Source organism: Rhizophagus irregularis, chromosome 12 (assembly GCF_026210795.1).
Source record: "Rhizophagus irregularis chromosome 12, complete sequence".
NCBI lineage: Eukaryota > Fungi > Glomeromycota > Glomeromycetes > Glomerales > Glomeraceae > Rhizophagus > Rhizophagus irregularis.
In genome coordinates, this window is record NC_089440.1 from 1,309,219 (window position 1) to 1,334,202 (window position 24,984).

The 24,984-nt window shown below is 24.4% G+C and overlaps 5 protein-coding genes across 5 annotated transcripts; 2 read left to right on the plus strand and 3 right to left on the minus strand.

Moving 5' to 3' along the window:
- Positions 1 to 7,652: 7,652 nt before the first annotated feature.
- OCT59_003842 (uncharacterized protein) lies at positions 7,653 to 8,706 on the minus strand. The gene is made up of 4 exons (XM_025314550.2): positions 8,543 to 8,706; positions 8,355 to 8,481; positions 7,987 to 8,291; positions 7,653 to 7,917 (listed from the first exon to the last, which is right to left on the minus strand). The coding sequence occupies exons 1-3, from the start codon at positions 8,702 to 8,704 to the stop codon at positions 8,023 to 8,025; spliced, it is 558 nt and encodes a 185-aa protein (XP_025184944.1). The 5' UTR covers positions 8,705 to 8,706; the 3' UTR covers positions 7,653 to 7,917; positions 7,987 to 8,022.
- A 943-nt stretch (positions 8,707 to 9,649) lies between these two features.
- OCT59_003843 (uncharacterized protein) lies at positions 9,650 to 12,497 on the plus strand (the record flags this gene model as incomplete). Its single annotated transcript, XM_025314549.2, has 3 exons — positions 9,650 to 10,540; positions 10,612 to 10,725; positions 10,819 to 12,497. 3 exons carry the CDS (start codon positions 9,650 to 9,652, stop codon positions 11,392 to 11,394), a joined length of 1,581 nt encoding a protein of 526 aa, XP_025184943.1. The 3' UTR covers positions 11,395 to 12,497.
- Positions 12,498 to 13,853: 1,356 nt separating this feature from the next.
- On the minus strand, positions 13,854 to 14,939 carry OCT59_003844 (uncharacterized protein; the record flags this gene model as incomplete). The annotated part of the gene is made up of 1 exon (XM_025314548.2): positions 13,854 to 14,939. The coding sequence occupies one exon, from the start codon at positions 14,937 to 14,939 to the stop codon at positions 13,854 to 13,856; it is 1,086 nt and encodes a 361-aa protein (XP_025184942.2).
- A 3,986-nt stretch (positions 14,940 to 18,925) lies between these two features.
- Positions 18,926 to 20,360, plus strand: OCT59_003845 (uncharacterized protein; the record flags this gene model as incomplete). The annotated part of the gene is made up of 3 exons (XM_066147906.1): positions 18,926 to 18,971; positions 19,290 to 20,121; positions 20,330 to 20,360. The coding sequence occupies exons 2-3, from the start codon at positions 19,409 to 19,411 to the stop codon at positions 20,358 to 20,360; spliced, it is 744 nt and encodes a 247-aa protein (XP_065996560.1). The 5' UTR covers positions 18,926 to 18,971; positions 19,290 to 19,408.
- A 2,421-nt stretch (positions 20,361 to 22,781) lies between these two features.
- On the minus strand, positions 22,782 to 24,007 carry OCT59_003846 (uncharacterized protein; the record flags this gene model as incomplete). The annotated part of the gene is made up of 1 exon (XM_025333931.2): positions 22,782 to 24,007. Exon 1 carries the CDS (start codon positions 23,817 to 23,819, stop codon positions 22,782 to 22,784), a length of 1,038 nt encoding a protein of 345 aa, XP_025184940.1. The 5' UTR covers positions 23,820 to 24,007.
- Between the last annotated feature and the right edge of the window lie 977 nt (positions 24,008 to 24,984).

Genomic DNA, 24,984 nt, shown 5'->3' on the forward strand with positions numbered 1-24,984 from the left:
TATATTAAAAAACAGATTAACTCTGCTTTTGTTCTTCTAAACTGCCGCCATAATTAATAGGAAGGAGGAAGTGTAGATCCTTCTATGGCAACTTTTGAAGATGATCCGTTACAAGAGACTGTAGAACTCGTCCTACTTAACCTGCTCGAATGGCACAGTATCCGTTTGACGATTAGTATAAAATTATTTTTTTGCCACTGCGCGTGAATACAAAATCTTCCGCAGTTACGTCACATGTGTCAAATTTTGGAATATCGTTGGGAAGAATAAATCATGTGACACGATGCAATTTCCGAGACTGACAATTACAGATAAAAAAAAAAATCACATTACTACTTTTATATGGTCAAAATTCGAATTGAGATTGATGTTTGGAAAGAAATCAACGTATAATTCAAAAAAATATGTAAGGGGACATTTATTAATACTGTCTCTGTTTAAGTAATATTTTGAAAACTGTGATTCATTTTCATTGATAAATTATTCTATACTTTTTTAACTGCAATGTATTTATAAATTTATTGGAATTATTATATATATAAAAATATCCAATAGGATTTAAAATTTAAACGCATCTATGATTAAACGCATCCTTATGATATTCCTTTTTGCAAAAATACATATATATAATGTAAGATTTCAAGGTTTATTTATAAGTAAAATATAAACTGTATTTATTCAAAAAAATCAGCATTTTTATTATATAAAAAAAAAGTATATTCAAACACAAATTTTAAATTTATAGAAATACTATGCTACAAACTACTCTAATATTATTAATATTATTAATTTATAAACTACTTATCATTTAATCTCAATTGAATTCCACAAATAATATTTTAATGTTTATATAATATTAATTTTAACTATATATATTTTCGAATATAATATGTATAATATGTATTATTATTTATTTTATTTATTAAAATTAATAAAGAATAAGTAAATTACTTATTATTTTTTATACCTATATATTATACCATTTTTTAAACTGTTTTGCAGGCAAATTTACTAGAATAATTGGTATTAAATAAATCCCTTAATTTTAGCCAGATCATCATAAAATTTTGCAGATATATTAATCTAGTACATTTTGGCTATAGAAATTATAGTTATTAATTTTACTAATTATTAAAATTAAAGTACAAATAAATATGTAAATTAGCATTTCAGAATTTTTATTTTTTGTTAAATTTTATTTATTTTTTATTTATTTATTTTTCCTATATATTTAACATATATTTAACCTTATTTTTTATGATGGAAGCTTTATAAGAGCATGAATATAATTTGTATATTGCTAAATTTTTACAAAATATTTTATTAACAAATAATATTAATAAAGCAAGAAAACATTAAAAGTAAAAGTAAAGGTAGAGGTATAGGTAAAAATAGAAATAATAATAAAAAAAAAGTTATAGTTATAGTCTTATAGTAGTAATAAATAAATTATATAACTTCTTTCCACTTATTTTTAATAAATTTTAATATTCTAAATCTTTATATAAATTTACAATAACTTTACCTAAAGAAATTATTTTATCATTATTCTATTCAATATTTTGTTTTTTTTTCTTTTAAATAAATAAAAACTATTGTTAAAAATACAAATACATATGCTTATATAAAAAAAATAAAAGAAAAACATAAATAAAAAAATTTAACAATCAAAGAATTTTGGAGATTAATTTATTTTAGTATTTTTAAATTTAATATTGTATTGAAGATTTTTGGAATAGAAATAGCAAATATTCTAAATATAAAATTACAACTTTATAATATTATTTTATTTTAAACAGATACTTTAATAACAGATTTTATTTATTATTTTATTTTATTATTAATTATTTATTTTAATTTAAATTAATATTATTTAGAATATTTCATATACAGTTAGACTAAAGTTCTGCTTACTTATTATTAAATAAGCTACCTTAGACCTAAAGTAAAAATCATATATAAAATTTTTTACAGATTCTACTATAAAGAAAATTTTATATTATATTATTATGATTTTTGCTAATTAACCAATAGAATTTAAGAAAAAAGTAAGGTAAAATCAAGTGAAATTCTATATAATTACACTTCATATAGTCATATCATATAAAATTCTTCTATATAATTATACTTTTGGAAAATACTAATATATATAATTATTATATAAAAAATCTTTATATAATCACATCATAGTAAAAGCCTCTATATAGTCACCGATTTTTGTAAAATTAATTAGATAATTAACTATATAGAGTCTGACTATATATCTCAGATTATACAGTTATATCCACTTTTTGGTATTTTAAATTGGATCCTTTGATAATATAATAAATTTAAGTAGTTTCTAAATCAATTGGTATTTCTTTATTAAATATTTTATTAATGAAATAATAATAAGATTTATATTATACATGTAGCCGAAACCTTTATGAAGCTGGACAGGGTTTCGAACTTTCAGTAATTTAATTATAATAAGTTATTAAAAACTATCCAGAAATCCATCTAAAACTCTAAAGACTTTATATTATAGTTTTGGCTGGATGTAGAGATTAATTTTTATCATTTTTTAACTTAATTTTGATTTAAAGATGTGGCTAAAAATCATGTAAAAAGGTTTCGGTTACAAGCATAATTTATATGCTACCCAAATTATTTTGAAATACTATGATTCATTTAGTTTATATGTAATTTATTATATAAAGTACTAAAATAATTTGGAATACCATAATTGAATTTAGAATTTTATTTATAATTATAGCAATCCAAAATAATTTAATTTCTGATAAAAGTGTTTATATAGTTAAAAATAACAAACTTATATATATATTGCACTATATCTTATCATCACACTCTATCTTACTTTTTCATATTTGAACATTTTCTTTGATAATGTTCCAGTTTTTTGCATATCAAATATCTTTATTATGACCTTAATATTACTCCACTATTATTAGTTTCTTATATACAGTCAGTGTTAATTTTTTGATAAAAGTGCGACAAAGTGGTATGGCTATACTACTATAATAGGTACTGTAATACATATGCGTCCAATCACATAAGAATATTTCAAAATTTTTTGTGTGCATGTCACACATCCTTTCTAAAAAAGGTGTGCGTAAAATTCTGATCATGTGCGCTGCGCACATGTCGCACAGTAAAAAATAAACACTGTATACAGTATTAACATAATTTAAAGTTTCATGCATTATCTTTTTTCTTTTTACTACTTCAATATTACTCTTTATTCTTTTTTTACAAGAAGCTTTCTAAATTTTAGTAACATAAGAATCTGCTGTTTATACATTAATTAGTTGTTATTATAAAAGAAGTATATTATTATGATTTTTGTTATATTCAATATTTTTTACTTTTATATTATTTTTTAAATTAATTACATTTTGACTTTTTTATTTAATTGAAATAAAATCTTTTAATAATTTTACTAATTCACTAACACTTCAGTTTCTAATGCAATATTAATTGCAATTTTCATAATTAAAAATACTACTTCAAATTTATTTCTTTTAGAAATAATTTGTTAAATATTTTCATTATTATAAGTTTCTTCAAAATGCTTTTTAAATTTTGAAAAATAAAATCTATTATATGTGATATTGCTATATTAAATAATTTACTGCTATAAGAACAGATGAATTTTTAAATATACTATTATTTAATTTCATTAAAATATTATCTTTATAGAAATAATACTAATATGAAATTTTGCTGCATTAGAATAAAGCATAATTCTTTAAAAATGATGGCAAATTATTCCTTTTGTAATTGTTTTCAAACAAGTACAAATATGTGACCCATCATTAAAAAGAACTATTAAATTTTCTTTTTGAAATATATCTTTTACTTGACAAACTTTTCAAGTTTTAACAATATTTTATATATCCACATTATTTAATATGCCTTTTAATATTACTTGTGATTTATCTACTATATCTTCTATGAAATTATTATTTAGAGTATCAGAAGATGGGTTCTATAATAAAAAATAATATTTTTATTTATAAATATTAATCAATACCAATAGTTTTATTTTCTTAAAAAATAATTTATACATCAAATGAACAAGATATTGGCTACTCTTCATAAGTAAATGATTGTGAAATTTGAAATCATTGTAAAGATAATATAAAAGAAATTAAAAATTCAACAATAACTGCATCAATATCTGAAAAAAATTGAGAAGAAAGATGTGAAAGTCCAATTGTTATATACTTTACTTTAAGAGGTAATATCTAATTTTTTTTCATATCTTTTATTTATAACTTCTTCTACCTTACAAAATGTACCTATACTATTTAAAGTTTTTTTAATAATCACAACTAATATAATAATTATTACCACTAGTAAACTTTTGCAATTTTCTATTTTTTTTATTATTTATATTAGCTTTTTAAATATTATATAATTATTATTAGCAAATTAATAGTTAATAATAAATTATTTAGCTAATTAATATAATTTAAGTTTTAATCGTTTCGCTTTATCTACAGCTGGTCAGTCCTGATCTTGTAATGTGTTCCTTGGATTCTATGACTTGGATAGAAGAAGCTTCTCTTTCCCTATGCTTTTGGGACACTTGTGAAAGGATCGATCTGGATGGAATTTATATATCAGGGTTTTATTCTTTATCAACATAATCTTTTTTTTATTTGCAATATAGTAGATCCTGTGAATGCCTTGTGAAGAAAGAAGGGCATTTATGCTAAAAATGGCTGTTTCATACGAACTATACCTTCTGAGCAAAAACTTCACCCAACAGTGCACACGTAGGACCCTGGACAATTATAATAGAGGTCATATCTGTGATACTAATAAAAATTCAAAAAAAATATACATAAATTTAGTCATTTTATTATACATTTTTATCCTATAACCTTTATATAATACTAAAATATACTTTTTTATCATATGATATTAATATATATCTACGTTAAAATTTTTTTTTTATTTATGGTATATTAATATCATATATGTTAATCTAGGGTAAATTTAGATATCACCTCTATATAATGTTTAAAATCTAGCAAATCAATAAAATACACACTGTTTTATCAGATAAAATTTATGCTGTATGATAAAATTTTATGATAACTACTATGTTATTTACAAGATCAAAATAAATATCAATTTTATAACAAAAAAACCATGTGTAAAAATCCCAAAATTTCCAAAGATTAAAATAAAAATTATCAAATCCATTACTAGAAATTAAAAGCAAAAATTGCCATTAAAGATCAAAAATAAGTTTGCTAAAAGATTAAAAATGAAAGTTATACCACCAAAGAAGTACAAAATTATTGCCAAGATATGAAATCCAAGTACTTTCTAAGCTGAAATTTGGATTTTCCTAAAAAAAAGAAAGAAAAAAATAAAACAAAAAAAAAGATAATTACTAAAGTCTGAGGTCTTATGATTGCAAAATTCATGCCAAGGTCCATAAAAAAAAAGTAAATTAATAATGTTTTAAAATCAAAAAATGCTAAAATAAGAGACATTTATTGTAATTTTAAAATCAATATCAAAGTTCAAGTTAAAATATCCCTAAATAAAAAAAAGAAAATCCATTAATAATGTTTTTAAATAAAAAAATAACGCCAAAACAAAAAAGAGAAAAGAACTCAAATCCACTTATAACTTTAAGGTTTCTTGAAGTTTGAGTTCACTCTAAAAAAAAGAACATTAGTAAGGTTTATAGACAAAAAAACGCAAAAATAGTAAAAAAAATTGAGAAATAATACCTTCATACATTCTCCATACTTATAATTTCAAAAATCCGTACCAATATCCAGAATGGTTTGTCATAAAAAAAGAAAAAAAGAAAGAATATTATATATTTTAAGTAATAAACGTAAAAATAATGAAACTTCTACTATTCCTATTTATGATTTTAGACCTTATGCTATTAATACTATTCTAAAGAGAGGAGAGGAGAAAAAAAATTTCAAAATAAATTTTTTTCTTCATGCGTCACAAAATCAAGATTTCCACCAATGAAAACCCATAACGTAACAAGTGATATTATCACAAGTACGATAAAAAGCAAAATACTAACTGTTAAAATATACATTTTTATAATAAATCTATATATGACCTTGAATTTTTATCTGAAATTTTATACTTTTTTTTACTATAACCTATTTTTGTAATATACTATTTTTGCATATAACATTTTCTTAAAATATACATTTTTTTTATATAACCTGCTCATTAAAAATACAAAATTTTATACTTATTTTACACATGACCCCTATTATAATTATCTGGGATCATACACACGTAGGGTGCTCAATGTAGCATGACGAGTGGTTTGGTAGTTAATTATATTAAATGGTTAGATTAGGTTTTTTATTTACTATATATAATATCCGAGTCCATTTTACTATTTAATAAACTATCAAATGCATTGCAGAAAAAAAAAAAATAATTTAAGTTTTAATAAATATTTCATAAAATTAAATTATTAAATAATGAATAATATAAAAATTGTTTTAATAAAAAATATAATTTTTTTTTGCAAAATAATGCAATTTTAGTTTTATTAAACTAATTATATAAAAATTTATTTATTAATTATTAAAAATATAATTTATTATAAAATAAATTATAAAAGGAAATAAAATTTGTGCATACCCGTGCATGTGCGCACCCCTCCATTTTTGGTAATTTTTATATAGTAAATTTGTCGATCATTATTTATCACGTGACTTTAGTAAAATCCCGATTTTTTTAAATATTCATGCTGCAACTCTTACGTACATATTATAGAGCCTTAATAATTTATTTACTATGCGTATTTTTGCCTATTCTACAACTTTACTTAATGAGCCATGAAGGGTTTAGAATGTCATTTTTGACTTTTATATATAATATATCCATGGGGGTGTGCACATGTGCAGGTGCGCACAAATTTTAAACCCATTATAAAATTATATAGAATTATAATTTAGAATAATTATTATTTCTTACATTTAATATATTTAATTCTATCAATTTAATAAATAACATGCAATTTAACTTTATTTCAATTTACTAATTATTAAACAAAAGTTTTACCTTTTAATAATGATAAATAAAGATATAGTGACACTTTTATAAGTACATCCTTTATAAGTGTATACACTATATAAATTCTTTTTAAATATATATGGTAGGCCTTTTCCCAATTTATAAGAACTCTTGATATTTTACTCTTTATAAATGCACACCTTTTTTAAGTATATATTCTACTATTTTTTTTATTATAATTCTAAGGAAATGCATTAAATATCACTGTATTTAATTATTTATTTTACTTTTTTAATATATTCAGACTTTTTTTTTTATATTTTATAAAAGGTTTCTATTTATATTTTTATATTACTGCATCATACAATTATTGCTAATTTTTATAAAAAATTTATAGATTATAATATATTATATAAAAATAATTAATATGCATGTGAAACATGTGAAATTAAGTTATATGAACTATGTGTACTGACAAATAATAATTGAGATGAAAGTATAAGGGGGCTATTGATTTCAAATTCCCAATTCCCAACTATGAAATTAAACCATAATACTTGGCACAAACTTAGTTCAGATCTTTATTTTTCAAGTATACTTTGATACATATAAATCAAATTTAATATTTTATTATTGTTTGATGTTTTTATTTATTTATTTTTTTTTTGTTGGAATATCATTACAATTATCTCATCTGAATATTATTATAATCCTATAGTTTATTAATTGTTCTGGTACAGTGGTACCTACTAACTTTATACTTCTTCCTACCCTTCAAATTATTAATTTTTCTTCATAATAATCAAATTCTTACAAGTGATAGATAAATTACATTACAATAAAAGTATATCAGTAGTATATTACGTAGTTCCAAATGAAACATACCGTGAACAAGCCCTGAATGAACCATTAAAAATAAATAAATAATTTATGTAAATTATTAATAACATAATATAAAATCTTTACCTGTATTACATTACTCTGATCCGAATTTCGTTAGCTTTAGAAATTTGCCGTTAAGTATATATTACATCCTGAACACCGGAATAAACAATGTCGGTCATCAACTAGGGAAAGTTTATATTGATAACAGTTTGAACACGGTAATGTATTATACAGTCCATGCGAATATTCACAATTCTGAATATTTTCAATAATAAGCTTATTGGAATCTTCTTGAACTGAATCGTTTTGATATATTTCTTCCGGCTCAAACTGTAGAATATATTCCGCTTCTTCTTCTAAACTTCTTGAATTATACATCGATGATTCTTATAGAATGAATTAATTAATAATTATTGATGATAATATTTACTATCAAAGTCACCCAATACCTCTTTTGAGTTCTTGAAGTAATTCTTTCTCTGTTGCCGCTGCTAAATCAGCATCAAAGTCACCCGTGAATTTCTCTTCATTCAGTAAGAAGCTTCTCCATTCGTTTTTAATAATTTGAAACAACAACTAAACAAAATTGGTAAAAAATCTTACAAGTGAAAATATAATATGTAAGTTTGGGACATACCTCCTCTTCAGATATAACGTTTTCTTTACCAAATCTACGCTGATTTACTTGCGTTTCTCTGGAGCGTCTGAATTGCTCCAAGCATTGTCTCTTAAAGTTGTCGCGCCATAAATTTTGAAATTTATTTTTTATAAAAGTTCGGTGTTTGCGTCGATCTTCCATTGTCTTCGAAGCGCAGAAGTTCTACCACAAGAGTATAGACTCTGTGATATAGACGAGTGTAAACAAGTAATGTTACAGAATTTTTAGCTTAACGAATAGAAATTTAGCGAACGCGTAACATTAATTATTTAATTAAATTGGTAATCAAAATTACCATTTGTTACCCTGAAGAGTTAAGTGCCGTATTGTATTGTCGTAAGTGGCAAAGCTGGATAATTTCTGTAATGTAAACAATTTGATGCAAACACAATGAAAATTTTTATTTTTTATGATTCGTAACCATTCAAGTATTCTTCAAATCTTTTTTTAAGAGGGAATTTATGAGAAGAATACTTATTTTATAACGCGTATTACGTTTATTACGTTTGTACATTATGTATATTGGGTTACACGTCTTATAATGTGATCGCATGAATTATGAGTGAAATTTAGTTTATTGTTTGTAACATTTATTTAATTTATTCCTAATTTTCTAAAATATAATGAACTTTCGTGAATTTTCTATTTCTTTCTGTTCTTTATTTGTTAAATTTTATAACATATGATAATGATCTTCACAATAGATAGATTTAATATGTTTAAATTGTTGTTTAAAACAATATTTATAAGATAATAATAATAAGGGTTTTTTAGCTCTATAAAAATTGTAATGGTTAAAACAATGGGGATTTATTAAGGTAAAGTTTATTAGGTATGCATTACTGAATTAAAATGTAATATGTAGATCCAACAATCATTTAAAAAAAATTAGATCGAATTATTATTAACCAATGAAAATTAGAAAAATAATTGAATGTCATCACTTTTTTGTATTTTTCTCCCCCCCATTTTTTTTTTCGTATAAATTGTTCCTCCATTCCAAATCGGTTAAATCTAAAAAAAAAAAAAAAAATTTTCATTTTTTCAAATCGTTTTTTTCATCAAACTTAAAAAAACGTTTCAGGCATGGTTGTAGCAACGCTTAGTGCAGCTACTGGTATTCCAGAACAAAACCTTACCTTAGTACTTAGTATTTTATTCGGTTATCTGGTAGCTATTATCTATCGTATTGCACTACTTCGTCCTTTAAAAACAGTATGGGCTCCTTTTATTCGTAATCTTTTTGTGGCTATCTCTGGTCTTTCCATTTCTTATTTTTTCAACGGAAGTGACATCAAACATTCTTTAATAACTACTATTGTAACTTGGTTCCTTTGTTATTTTGGGGATTTAATTGGAAATAGAAAGCTTGCTTGTGCTTTATCATTTGTCTTTAATTTTTCTTATCTTATTGTTGGATATTACGTTACCGCAACCGATGAATACGATATCGATTGGACAATGCCGCAATGTGTTCTATGTTTAAGAATGATCGGTTTTTCAATGGATTTTATGGATGGAGCAAAATCTTCAAAATCATCTGTACCTGTTAATTCCGAAAAAAAGACAGATGATAATAAAAAGGTTGATTCACAGTCTGATGCTTTGGCAACACGTCCCCCAAAGCAACCTATTTCATTTGAAAAAAACATCCAACTACAAACTTTACCTCCTTTAATTGAAACCATCGGTTATGCGTATTTCTTTGGTGCTTTCTTGATCGGGCCACAATTTTCTTTTAATCTGTATCGTAAATTTATTACCATGAATTTATTTCCCGACCCAAAGAATATTCCAACTGGATCTTATAGATATGCGTTGAAAAGTTTCCTTATTGGAGCTTTGTATTTAGGCGTACAACAGATTGCTGTAGGGTTTTTCCCCATGTCATATATATTGACCAAAGAATATGCGGCCAAATCATTAATTCAAAGATTAGCTTATATGTGGATGGCAGGAAAATTCTCCTTTACGAAGGTAAATTATTTTATATTTATTGGATAGTTATTTATTGACATCATTCGCTGATGATCTGATTCTTTTACCAGTATCTGGGAATTTGGACTTTAGCTGAAGGAGCATGTATTTTATCTTGTATCTCCCTCAATGGTTATGACGCTAATGGGAATCCAGAATGGAATGGTTTAGCTAATGTTGACAAGGTAATAAATAATATACAAATTAACAGAGTACTTTTTTTTTTTAAAAAAAAATATTTTTTAACTAAAATTTCAACATTGTCCATATTTCACTAGATAAAATTCGAATTTGCCACATCTCTTAATCAAATTGTTGGAGCATTTAATACAAATACAAATATATGGACCAAGATATATATCTTTAAACGGCTTATTTTCCTTGGAAATAAAAATCTTTCATCACTTGGTGCATTATTATTCCTCGCTTTATGGCATGGAGTTTATTCGGGATATTTTATATGTTTCTCTCTTGAATATGTAGATATTGAAACAGAGAAAAGGTGGGTGAAACGATTAGAACCATACACTAAACCATTGTATGATTCAAAGAATGAACTTAAATATAAGACCATAAGGGGATTACATAAATTTGCATGTTGGTTTGGACAGACTTGCGGATTACATTACGCTATGATATCATTTGAATTACTGAAATGGGACAAGGTTGTTACTGCATATAATTCAGTATATTGGATCGGACATATTGTAGTATTTACCTTACTTTTCGCAGATATGATTTTACCAAAAAGAAGAACAAAAAAGACTGAAAAGATTATTTCGCTGGATGAAAAAGTAAATAATAATGTCAACAATGGTTACGTTAATGGTACCACAAAAGTCAAAGAACAGTAAATATAATGGGAAGGATTTGGGGTATTGCTTCAATTTTCCTGATATATTCATAGTTTATATATATATATATATATATATATAATTTTTTTTGTTAAAAACACTGGTCGAGCATAACAGAGATAATTTAATTTTTCCTTTGTATTAAAAATAATCTTCTCTATGAAGAGAGATGATGTAAGATAATTTTTTTTTATTGATTAAATTTCTTTTTGTTAAAACCTTAATTTCATATGTAAAAAAATTTTTTTCATTAATAATTAATTAAATTACTCTGGTAAAATAATGAAATTTGTTACCTTTTTCATCATTACACGGAATTGTCATATTCTTATATTTCCTAAATCACATAAATAAATCTGATCTGATCGAAAATGATCATAGTTACCGGATAATAAATTCTTTTGTTAAATTTGATAAATTTGCTGGTTGATTGATACTTTATCAGAATTATCATGATTAAATATTTTTTTTTTCTGGATAAAAAATTAATTACCTAAAATAAAATAAGTTTTCCCGTTCCTTCCGATCATTACTATCCCAAACATTCGATTATCCTTGGGGATCGACTAAGAAAGAAAATTATTACCAAAAAAAAAAATTTCATCTGAAACATCTGAAACGTGTATTGAAAAATGAAGTCTATTCTGTTAATTTGATTGGGCACGATAATCAGTTACCACATGACGGCATTAGTGAGCAGGTCTTCGTTCTTTTAATATCTTTATTATATCTTTGTTTTAGAAAATTCACAATTTTAAACCTTTTTATAACAAAGTTAAGGCTGCTTCTTTATAAATCGAACCAAATGTACTACTATTGTACAGTACATGGAATGCAATGCTTTACATATCTGTTTAAAGATAAGTCAGAAAAAAAAAAACGGATCGTTTTAAAGAATCGGATCCTCCGAATAATTTTCTTTACTATGTTTGTCATGAAAAAAGGACAAAGAAAATAAACAAGGGATTTTTTTTGGAAATTTTAATATGTCACGACTCCTTTACCCCTTAATGGCTAATTTCTCGAACGGAAAACCCGTATTTTATATACTTCTTCAGAATAACAATAGATTGATTGATTCTTACAAATCTAACAAATCTTTATATTTTCGCAATACCAACCTGTAAATAAATGAATAATTTTGTACATTAAATCATTAAATCATTAAATACCATGATTAAAGAATCTACATATGTACTGTAATGTGTTACGAAAGAAGAAATCATGAAATCCATAAGTGTAAGAATGAACAAGAATGAATTAAAAGGTGATGGCAGTGATGTTTATAACTAAATGAAGCCTTAATAATCATTTAGAAGAATGGTAAAATTTACAATTGAAAAAGACAAAATAGTCTATTATTTTCAAGTTCAATCAATAAACCAATAAACCGCGGATTTTAAATACAATAATATAAATCAATACCTCGTTTCATGCATTCATTATGTTTTATGTTTGGATTAATAATATTTGTTTGTGGCTTAGAAAAGTTTTAAAAAAAGGAAAACTTTATGAAAAAAAAGAAAAAAAAGAAAAAAAAAGATTTCATTTCCATAAAAGTGTCTCAGTATAATTTAATTAAATTAAATTGATTTTTTTTTCGTCATTTCTTAATAAATGAATAAGAAAAAGGGTAAATCTTTTTTAGAAGAATCGACAGGATCTTTTTAATCTAATGGGATTTATTTGTAACAATGAATGATTTTGATTGGATTTCTAAAAAAAATCATGATTTAGCCACTTTAATCAACATGAAAATGGATTTGTGTTCGGCCGTTTGTTTATTTATTACTATTATTGTCATTAAAAATAAATATTCAATTTTGTAAAAGTAATCAAAATATTTATTCTAGAATAATCATAATCATAATTTACTTAATATAATATGATATCAAATGTAGTTTAGTATAAAAAAAGAAAATTATTACTTAAAAAAAACTAGTGAATTTAAACTACCCGTTGAAATGTTCGATATTCGAAAAAATCGAAGCATCTACTGCGCTTATATGAATGTAATTGTACAGCATGTAATATGTATTATATTTCATCGTACTTAAAATTGTAGATTTTTTTTTTTTTAACGCATATATACACATAATATATCTTTAATGATTTATAAGAAGATATCACGAGAAAAGTAAGCATAAATTTACAGGAAAAAATGAAGAAAAAAAAAAATAGGATAAAATTAATGTAATAATATAATAATATATAAAAATGAAATACTTACGAACGAATAATATGAATAATATCTTAAAAAGTGATAGAAAATCTTATCTTACAATACAAAGAAGGAGAAAAAGGAAATTTTTTTTTTTTTGTTGTAATTGCTCAAAATTACAAAATTTACACCACACACCCCACCAAAAAAAAAATAGATTTTTTTAAATTTTGTAATCCGAAAGAAAACAAAAAATAAAAATAAAATGAAAATTTTTTTTAAAAATAAAACATTGATTTTATGATAAATTATCATAATAACCCAAATAAAAGTCTAAACCACGATCTTCATCGAAGATTGGATAAGAAGGATAATTCGGTGTTTCGTTATTCTTTAAAAATGATTCATATAAATGAAATTCATTTTGTTGATATTGAACGTTATAATCATTATAATTATCGTAAAGAGTATCCAATTCACTACCATGATTAGGAGGAGTCAACAAATTAGAATCATCACAAATTAATTTATCAGAAATAGGAGAATGATAATTTGGAAATTCTTCTAATCTTTCTAAATTATAATTATTTTGTTGTAATTGTTGAATATTATCGTTATTATCATTATTATTACTTTCAAATGTATTAGTAATTTCTTGAATTGATAATTCATCCGAACTATTATTTTCTTCATAGTTTACAGATTCTTCTTCTCTATGTTCATTAATTGATGATTCAAATTGTGAAGATGAAGATGATAAAGACGGAGAATTAAAATTTGAGTTGCAATTAGAATTAATGTTGTCCGAATTATTTTTATCATCATTATTATTGGGTTTTACTGAAAAATCAAGTGTTGAAATATTAAAATTTCCTTTAAGATTCATAAAGAAAGCGTCAAATCCAAATTCCGATCTTCGACCTCTTTTATTATTCTTTTTCTTTCTCCTTCCAATATCAAAATCGTCAGTATATACTAAATCTTTGTTTCTAATATTATTTAATTCTTGTTCTACTTGTTTTGCAATTTCTTCATAAGCAAGTTTAACTTGTTTACTTTCCATCTTCCAACGGGAAGATACGAGTCTAGAAACTTCAGTCATTTTTAATTTATTTTTACCAGTAAAATTTGATAGTTGGTCAACGAATGCTTTACGATAAACGAAGAATGCATTTGGACTTTTCGAACAAATTTTTGAACGTATTCTTTTTTTTGCTATATCTGATGCACGAATTGTTGGAGGAAATGGTAACTTTATATAAGGAAGTTGATTCAAATCTTTCGAATTGGACGAAGTAACATTTCCTGTAGCTTTAGAAGTTTCCTGAGAAAATTTATGATAACTATTTTGATGAATCATATTAACTTGTGTAATATTATTCATTTTTCGTAATAAGAAAAAATATAATATAATATAATAAAATAAGAATAATTTGATTTTTTTATCTTTAAAAAATTTTTACGTTAATGTTTGGTAAAAAAGATGTCGTATATATATATATATATATATTCTATCTTTTTCGAAACGAAAAAAAAAATGAAAAATGTTTAAGCAGGATAAAGAATTAATTACGGGTTTTTATTTAATGACAAAGAACTCAAAATATTCAAAATGTAACCATTTTGGGGCTCATCCGCAAAAAGATTACTCTGGAATTTTGCCTTAAATAGAAAAATATAATAAAATTACACACATTATAAATATATGATAAAATACATTATAAGCCACTTTTTTTTTTTATTCCTTTCTCAAGTCAAATCAAAGTTGTACGTTATTTAAAACATGCAGAATTTTTTTAGAAAAAAACCTGAAATAAAAGCCACATATTTATACATACACTAATCTTAATCAATTTATAATTCTTAACAAAGAAATATTTTTGAGATCTTTTTTTATTATTATTATTATTATTAATATTATAATTTATCAACCTTTTATTAACGCGATCTTTAACACGTTCGGTAATTTTCTAATTTTAGTGTACAAAATATATAAAAATCACGTAAAAAATATATGTATGCATATATATTATGATATAATTTGCCTCAAATTACTAAAATTAAAAATTTCAAACATGTTTCAAAAAAAATAATGACGCTATAAATAAAGTTTATTTTCGTGAACGATTTATGGATTTAAAAAAAAAATAACTGCGGACCTTTGTTTTTTTCTATTATACTCAAATAACTTCTTTGACCACTTTTTGGATCTATAAGGTTTCCAAATGGTATTGTTTAATATTTGATACAAAGTATGTTCATCTATTCCTTTGTATATTTTTAGTCATTAACAAGAAAAAAATCCAGTAATTAACTTCATATGTGTTTGTGAATTATGAGAAAGGAAAACATAAATACTATGATTGGGATGACAATTCCTTAAATGGATTCTTTTACACAAAAAAAATGGTTAGTTGATAATAGAAATCATTCTATTACAGAATGTCTCTGCCACATATTATTATTTTGTTATGTGTAACAGAAGAAAAGAAAAAAGAAATTATATTTATAGATCTTGTGAACATAAATATGATGTAACAGAAAATTTCTAGAAAACCCTTAATTGGAAATATCGACAATTACTAGTCGGCCGAAATGGAACTTAAAGTTATCATTGATTACACAAAGATTATCGAAAGTAGGAAAGACCTGAACCCTAGCCACAATATTATTTACATCGTCCCTCTTTAGAAATTTCAAAAGTACAAAAGTACAAAATTAATAAAATCATTAAATCGGGTTAGTTTAATTATTATTTACTGTATGTTGTCAACTCATCTCAGAAATGTTTATTTATGCTTAATTATTCTGATTAGGCACAAATTATTTATTATTATTCATCACGGAAAATTTATTTCTTCATTTAGAAAGTAAATATCCGATTTAAAATGTAAAGATTAATCCAGCTGACAATTTTTGACCAAATTTGATCATATTTTCTTTTCCTATTATAAATGAGTGAATCATGTTTTTAAAAAAAGGAAATCCAAAATTCAATGAGGGACAATACACACCGAATGAGTTTCAAGTTATTTAACGAAACATTATCTAATCCACACCTACAAAAGGGTTTTCATGATAAAAGACTTTTTTAGGGATGGCGAAGAAGTATTATCAAAGACTTGAAATGTAAAACAAATTTTTGATAATAACTTTTTCGATGATGATAAGGATTTCAATTACTTTATCTAGTAAAATTTGCTACACAAAATCTGATAATCATTAAAACAAAATGTCGATTAGCGCATTTTTTATTTGGAACAAAAAAAGGAAACCTGTTCAAAGCATGTATATTTAGATTGCAGTTGTGGCGTCAAAGTAAATACATACTACCCCTTCTTCTTTTAGTAATATGTTACCGTCGTACAAAAAATCGGTTATTTTTAGCGATCTTTACGATATTTTATTATTTGTAACTTTATTTGAAATTTTTTGTCCATTCTTTTAAAAAAAAAAATTTTGTCATATTGGTAGCATATGGTGATACGGCATGACCATTCTTGGCGTATTTCATGTAATCTTTGTTATCATTATGTGTAACAATTCGATAAATTATCTACATATATTAATTTTTTTTTTAATAATAGGATATTCCCTTTTTTTTACAAACCAAACAAATTCAATCGAATTCAAGATTTGTTTTTTTATATTATTATATACCTTTATAACATTCAAAGCCGTACCAAAGGAACCAATTAACTTTTTCTTTCATTGAAGTATATCTCATTATAAAATTAATATCGTATTAAAATTAATTAAAATAACTTTATTTGTCGTACTAAAAGTTATGTATTATGTCTAATTTGATTGGCCAAACACAAACACAAATAACGTGATTTTATTTGTATATCTATCTATATATATATATATATATTGATATGATGATATAGTAAATATATATTTTTTAGTTTACAAAGAATGTATTCAAATAATATAAAGTATTCTTTCTATACAATACATACATGTATTATTAATTATTAAATTAAATTCCTTATCTTAATATAAAATGTTTGAGAATTATTGTATTATCGGATAACAATAAATTAATCAAAAGTTTTATCGATCGGTTTTTACTAATTTCATTAACCCATTGAAATATGGGCACAACACTTTTCAAGAATAATTGATATGAACAAAGAAACGTATTATTTACAAGAGATCTTACAAGATTATGTTGTGAAAGTTAATAAAACGCATACAATATACCCTTTGAATTTTTTTTTTACGCCATTTAAATTATATAATTAAATTACGTACGCGTTCTTTAGTATATATAAAGCAAGAGGAAGGTATAAATGACAAAGATTGGTAAACCAGAGTGTATGACAAACCTATGCAAAGTAAATCAGTTTCTAAATATAAAATTTCAAGGGGAACCTTTTTGGCACGAAAGATATTAAAGATATTACCTCAATTTGATGGGGAGTTACGCGCTGTATTTAATATTTGACAAAAAAATCAATAATTATTATTCATCTACATTTAATGAATACAATTAATCAAATAATAATTTAATAATTATTTTATTAAAAAGTGTGACTTTAAATTAGTATTGTATACGTGAAGGCGTTACAGAAATTAATATTTTTCGGTCATCAAAAGATATTCTAGATATTCTTTTCTTCTTTTTTTTATCTTCCGTATTTGTTATTGTATTAACCCTTTTTTTTTGCATGACATGATGAACAATGTAATAAATAAAAATTATATAAATAAATTATATATTCTAAGAATAATAACAATATATTGAATATGTAAAACAAAGATTGGGGGTTAGACATAATGACGTGACTTTATGTTATATATGTGTTATATGTGGTGTGACAAAATGAAGATCATTCATTATCATAGTTGTTGACTACAAAAAGTAATTTATTTGTTTGCTGTGTTTGCTGGTTTTACTTGAAAGTTGTTTAATATCCATGTCTGTTTAACTATCAAATAAATATTTAAAAACATGACAACATGTTTGTTTCTTATACTGTAATGACCAGAAAAAATTTTCAAACTGCGGAGTCAAAACTGGGTTTTGGAGTTTCAAATTTGTGTTAGCTTGAAAAAAAAAAAAATTGTTTCAACAAATGATAACTTGGGAAGTAAAACTTGAACATTATCCGTTAGTGTATGTTTGTTGATATTCAAAATTTATGCTAAGTCTGCAACAATTTTTTTTTCAGCCAGAAATAATTGATAATACAATAAGTTTCTTTTGGTAAAACTCAGTGAGAAAATGTCATAAGGTAAAATTCCTTCAAATGGCTACTCCGATTGACATGTTGCAGGTGTCTTCAAGATTTGCCATGAAAAATACTAAAAATAATTTCCCCATTTCTCGCATATAAAAGCTCATTCAATACTACTCTTCCCCTTACTTTATTGGGCTCATACCTCGGTTATGTTGTTGTATGATTAAATGGTAGAGTATCCTCTCTACTAAGGTTTTTTTTCTTTTCGTTCGACTTAATTACTATCGTTTCGTAATCGTTATCGTAAATTTTTTATATATTTAAAAAAAAAAAATAATAAAAAAAAAAAAAAATTTTTTTTAACGTTTTTAAATGATTTACTTTCGTATTAAAAATAATGAAAAAACTTTTTCACGATATGCCACATCATTTATTCAACAAATGTTTTGAATGTACCAAATCAATAACTACTGAAATGAATTGGCATCCATCCACACTTACTTTATCACCTCCTCCAATCCAACTTCCTTTTCCACCTCCGATCACAGCTCAAGATATCGTTTTAAAACGTCCATCATCTAAAATTTGTTCAAAAAGTCCAAATGCTTTTTTCATTTATCGTAAAGTTTATTTTGATCAACTTGCTTTATTAAATCAAAGATTTAAAATGACGGACGTTTCTAAATTAGTTAGTTTATATTGGAATAATGAATGTAGAGAAGTTAAAGAAGCATATAAGAAGATAGCTCAGGAAGTTGAATGTGAATTAAATAAGAGGAGAAAGAGAGATCTTGTTTATCCTGACATTAATTCGAATTTTAAAATTGCTAGAAGAAGGAATAAAAATAGTCATAATAATATTTCAAAGAAAAAGTGTGGAAAATTAACGACAACAACAACAACACATGACCGGGATGAGAGTAAAACAATTGAAAGAGGTGTAGTAAACCAACAAGGTGTAGTAAACCAACAAAGTGGTGCACATTTTGAACTTACTTTTGGTTCAGATATGCAGCCTTTAATTCACTCCTATAATGCGGATTTCGAAAATGTTTTGATGGGAAATTGTACTCTTAATGATACTATATCTTCATCGTCTGATGAGCCCACGATTTTTACAGTTGTTACCGAGTCAAATTGGAATAACAACAACTCGGAAACGATTTTGGGTCAAAACGGTATTCAAGATGATGGTTATGATGGTTATGATGGTTACGATGGTTACGATGGTTACGAATTAGATGGTGATGTTGACCCCGACGTTCTTGATCCAACCCCCGCACAATCAATTATCAAACAGTCGCTCGTTGAGAATAATCTCAACGCTCAAAATGTCGCATTTGAAGAATTCTGCTTCGATGATAATACCAACCTAAACTGGTATTTGCAGAACTTTTTTTAATTTTTTTTTTATTATTTTCAATATTTTTATTTTGGGTACCCAAAACGAACGAAACAACGATACAAAAAAATTTTATTTATTTAATTATTTTTTTTTTTTTTATATTTTCAAACTTTTTGTTAACCAAACAAATATTTTTTTTCTTTTTTTTTCGTTAACGTTCGTTAACATTCGCTCACAATTAAGTACAAATCGCAATCACACTTTTTTATCCTAAGCTTTTTTTTTCTCGTCGAATTTTCCGCCCAATTTTTTTTTTCGTTTTTTTTTCGTATCTTTATTATTTGAGCGGGAAATAGAATTTTTTTTTTTAATTTTTCGAATATTTTTTTTTTAAGTTTCTAAGATCCATCCGGAATAATATTATAATATATATAAGAAAAACTATAAAATTGAACAAAAAACAAAAATTAGGTTTAGTATTTCAAAAAAAAAAAAAAAAAGAGGCAGCAATAAAACAATATAAATAAAAATAAATAATTAATTAAACGCGCAAAAAAAAAGGTATATTATAATTGAAATCAAGTTTATGAATTTTATTTTTTGATTTATTTTTTTTTTTGATTTTTGAGTTTTTGAAGATTTGAAACTTTTACTCATTTTAAACAAATCAAGTTTTTTTTTTTTAGATTATGCGTCAAACAAAACATTCTTGAAGCGCCAATAAGTAATAATTATATTGGAATTAGAATGAATTTTGAAGAGGGAAAAGGGAAAAGAAAACGCGGGTTAAAAGAACAAACGCGGATTTTAAAATTTTCGATTTTTTCCTCCAAAAAAAAAAAAAGAAATATTTTTTTTTTGAGAATTTCCCGTCTAAATTAAAATATTATTAATGAATAAAAAATTTATATAAATTAAAAAAAAACGGGAAGAAAACTGAGTGACACATTTTAAAAAAAAGGGGGAGGGGACGAAAGAATTTTTTTTTTTTTGAAGAAAATATATTTTTTTCAAAAAAAAATCCAAATCATGTGAGATATCTACGATTTTAAGAATTATAAATCAATGAAATCAATAGTATCAAAAATTATGACCTTAAATTTTTAATACTTTATTTGGAAATTGATTTTGATAGCTAGATATGCTTAATATAAAGTGACTATATTTAGAAAACTCGGGATAAATTTATCAATAAAATAAATAAGGCAAATGATGTATGAATTTCAAATTCAGCCAAATGATTGTTACGGGAACTTATAAATTAGGTTAGCTAATCTCTTTGATATGCATATAATTATGATTTAAAGTGTTTCATTGAAAGTTTTGCTCCTTAATCAATTACGGTTGCAGTGTGATGGCATATTTTATATAATTTTAATAATTATCACCATATATTCCATGATAACTATTAATGATCGGTTCGGGATTTCAATAGATCGATTAAATTTGTCGCACATAAATGTCAAAACTTTTCCTAATATATGTTATTACAATTGTATTTTAAGTATTTCGTTATTCGTTATTTAAATTTAAACATACATCAATAATCTTTTAATTACAATGTTTCCAAAAGGAATTATAATTTTGCAAAGAGTTTAGAAAAGGTCGAGACCATAGTTGATTCAATTGATTCGTATGATTCGTATTAGTGTCACAATGAAAAATTTAAAAAAAGAATTTCATTCATATAAATGTGAAATTATTTCTTTTCTAAGTATATTGTCGCAATATAATCGGTTAATGAACATTCCTTAAAATGAGAATCTATTACTATAAATGATCTATCATTATAATTTTACTTTTAAAGGTTTTTTATATAATAACGAATTAAATGCCACAATAAGACTTAAACCGATGGATTATTATTATAATGAAAAGAACAAAAATATTTTCATTGAAAATAAAAAAGATATATAATTATCAAAAATATTAGTAAAATACCGGTATATAATTTTTTTTTTATACAATCTAGACTTTTATCCATTACACCAATAATAATAAAAAAACAAAATTATAAGATCATCATATCCCATTATACGAAAAATGATTTTTATTATTTACACAAATTGTTTATTAAAATAAGTTACAAATTACGTAAGATATATTATTATTAATTCTAAGAGAAAAAATAGATTGAAAAAAATTATTATTAAAAATTAACTTCTTTTTTTTTTTTTTTTTTTTACTTATCTCCTACTTAGTAAATTTTTTTTGTATCAGTATATATATATGTATTTTTAGCGTAATAAATGTTGATTTAAGGAATACTTAGAGTTTTTCATGATTTGATACGTTGTTGAGAAATTGTAAAACTAATTCATTCGTTTCATTCTTTAGTAAATTAACTTTAGCTCCGTGTGCCGATTGAAATCTTCATCCGAAGATCAAACACCGTATGCCGAACTTTATTACTTCATCATACCAACTTTTGTTAGTACTTAGGCGTGGGCCCATTGACAGTGACCTGCTTGACTCGTTAGGTTTTCAACCATTGACAGTGACCAGCTTCAATAATCAATTTAATAAAGAACTTCACAAATAAATTGGAATCACAAATTTCAAACGTGTGATGGATGACTTTTTCTTTTTCTTTTTCTTTTCTTTTTTTTTTTTCGGAAAAACTTAATTACCTTATGGACTATTTAACTTAAAATGTGTTGTGATAGTTGTGATATTGTGATTACGGAAGAAAAGTTTATTTTTCAGATTCATAGTAATACTGTGGTAAATATTCATTAAAAGTGGGTTCTACGTAAATAGGGGCGTTATAATATTCAGGATTGCTATCGTTCGATATCCAAATAAATTTTTCGTTGAAGTCACAAATAGGAGAAATACTATTTTCGAGTGGAATGTATTCGTAAAAATTTTCATTAATAGATGGAAATTCGGAAAGAGAAAACTCGTCTTTAATGAAAGGACTAATTGGACTCGCTGGACTCGCTGGACAAATTGGACTATAAGTAGATGATGTGGATTTAGGAGAAACGGCGGAAAAATCAATACATTCTGAATAATTTTGTAGTTGTGGTTGCGATTGTTGTTGTGGCTGCTGCTGATGAAAATGTTGTTGTTGTAGCTGTTGTAGCTGTTGTGTCTGTTGTGATTGTTCCGACTGTTGTAATTGTAGTAATTGTTGTTGCGGCTGCTGTTGTCGTTGCAACTGTTGTTGCTGTTGTTGTCGATGTTGCTTTTGTTGTCGTTGTTGTCGTTGTTGTTGGTGCCAATTTATTAATTCGAGTGGCATCTGATCTTTTTTAATTGGTTGTTTTTGGATGATGGTTTCTTTGATATCTTCTTCCTGTTTTACTTGTTTTACTTCTTCAGGCTTTGAATATAAATGATTTTCGCAAACGATTTCATAACCTTTAATTTTTTTTCTTCTCTCTTGAAATTCCTTATCAATTATTTGTGCCATATCTTTATATGCCATTTTCGTTTTATCACTTTCTTTTCGCCAGTAAATACTAGCCCACTTGGAAACTTGAGTCATTTTAAATTTGTGATTTTCAGACAACAATTGTTTGACGAAGGCTGTTCTATACACGAAGAAAGAGTTTGGACTTTTAATGTCCACTTTGGCTTTTGGTCTGTTACGAACAAAATCGTCACAGGTAACGATAGGGGGGCATGGGACCTTAATTACGGGCGGAGGTTGAATATTATTATCAATCAAAAGATCCTTTTTACGAGATTCGACGGTTCTTGCACGTTTTGTAATTTGGCGAGGCATGATTTTTTTTTTCAAAAAAAAGTTTTTCGTTTAATAAGGATTTTTTTTTTTCGTTGATTTTATAAAGAAATTTTTTTTTCGTTTGATTTTTCAATAAAAGAAATTTTTTTTTTTTCGTTTTTCGGTTGATTAAAGAATTTTTTTTTTTTTAAAAAAAAAAAAAGAAATATATAGAATTATATATTTTACGTGAGAAACAATTTTTTTTTTTGTATCGATGGAGCATCCGGACATCAGTTTATTTATACTTTTATCTCGTTGGAAACATTGTTCATTTTGTGGCTAGAAAGTTTACTTTTAAATTACATATTACATATGTAAATAATTTAAAATAATTTACAATATAATATAAATAAAAAAAAAAAAAAAATATAACCGAGTTAAATTAATACTTTAAAAAATAAATTATATGCAGCTATACTTTATGATTACTTTTTTTTATCACTATCACATTTTTACATTTTTACATCACAATTTTGGTTTGCCACGTTTTTAAGTAGCATGAATTGAAATCCTGTATAAGAATGTATTATTATACGGCAAAATACTTTGCCATTGTTAATATTACTATAAGAAGGTTTTTTCAATTACTATTTTGAAATAAAAGTGAAATAAAATTAATTTAATTAATTTAATAAATTCGGGAATTGATAATAATAATGATAATACATAGCAATTTAATTTTTTTTTTCATACAAGTGATTTAAAAATTTATTTTGGAGAAAAAAAAAAAAGTGATAAATTAAAGAATAAAATTAAAATACTATCATATATTTTAAAAAAAAAAAAATTTTTTTCTTTTTTTTTTGTTTTAATAGTTTTCCCGTCTACTCTCCGAACCTTTAGGGAAACAAGAAAACTATAATGCAAAATATAACAAAATATTGTGAAAATCATGCAAAAAAGTCATTCATAAATCTTAAATATTATCTGTATAGTGTGTGTGAAATTTTAAAATGTTGCAAAAACTGCTGCATTGATTTTTTTATGAAACGAAAAAAAAAAAAAATTTCTCATCAAAAATGTATATATTTTTTTTTTTTTAATAAAATAAAATATAAATATTTGCAAATCAGATCTTTCAGATGACTATTTTTAGAAATGATAGTCCAACTTTCTTTCCTAAAAGAATTTTTTGAATCAAAAAAATGAAAGTTACTACACC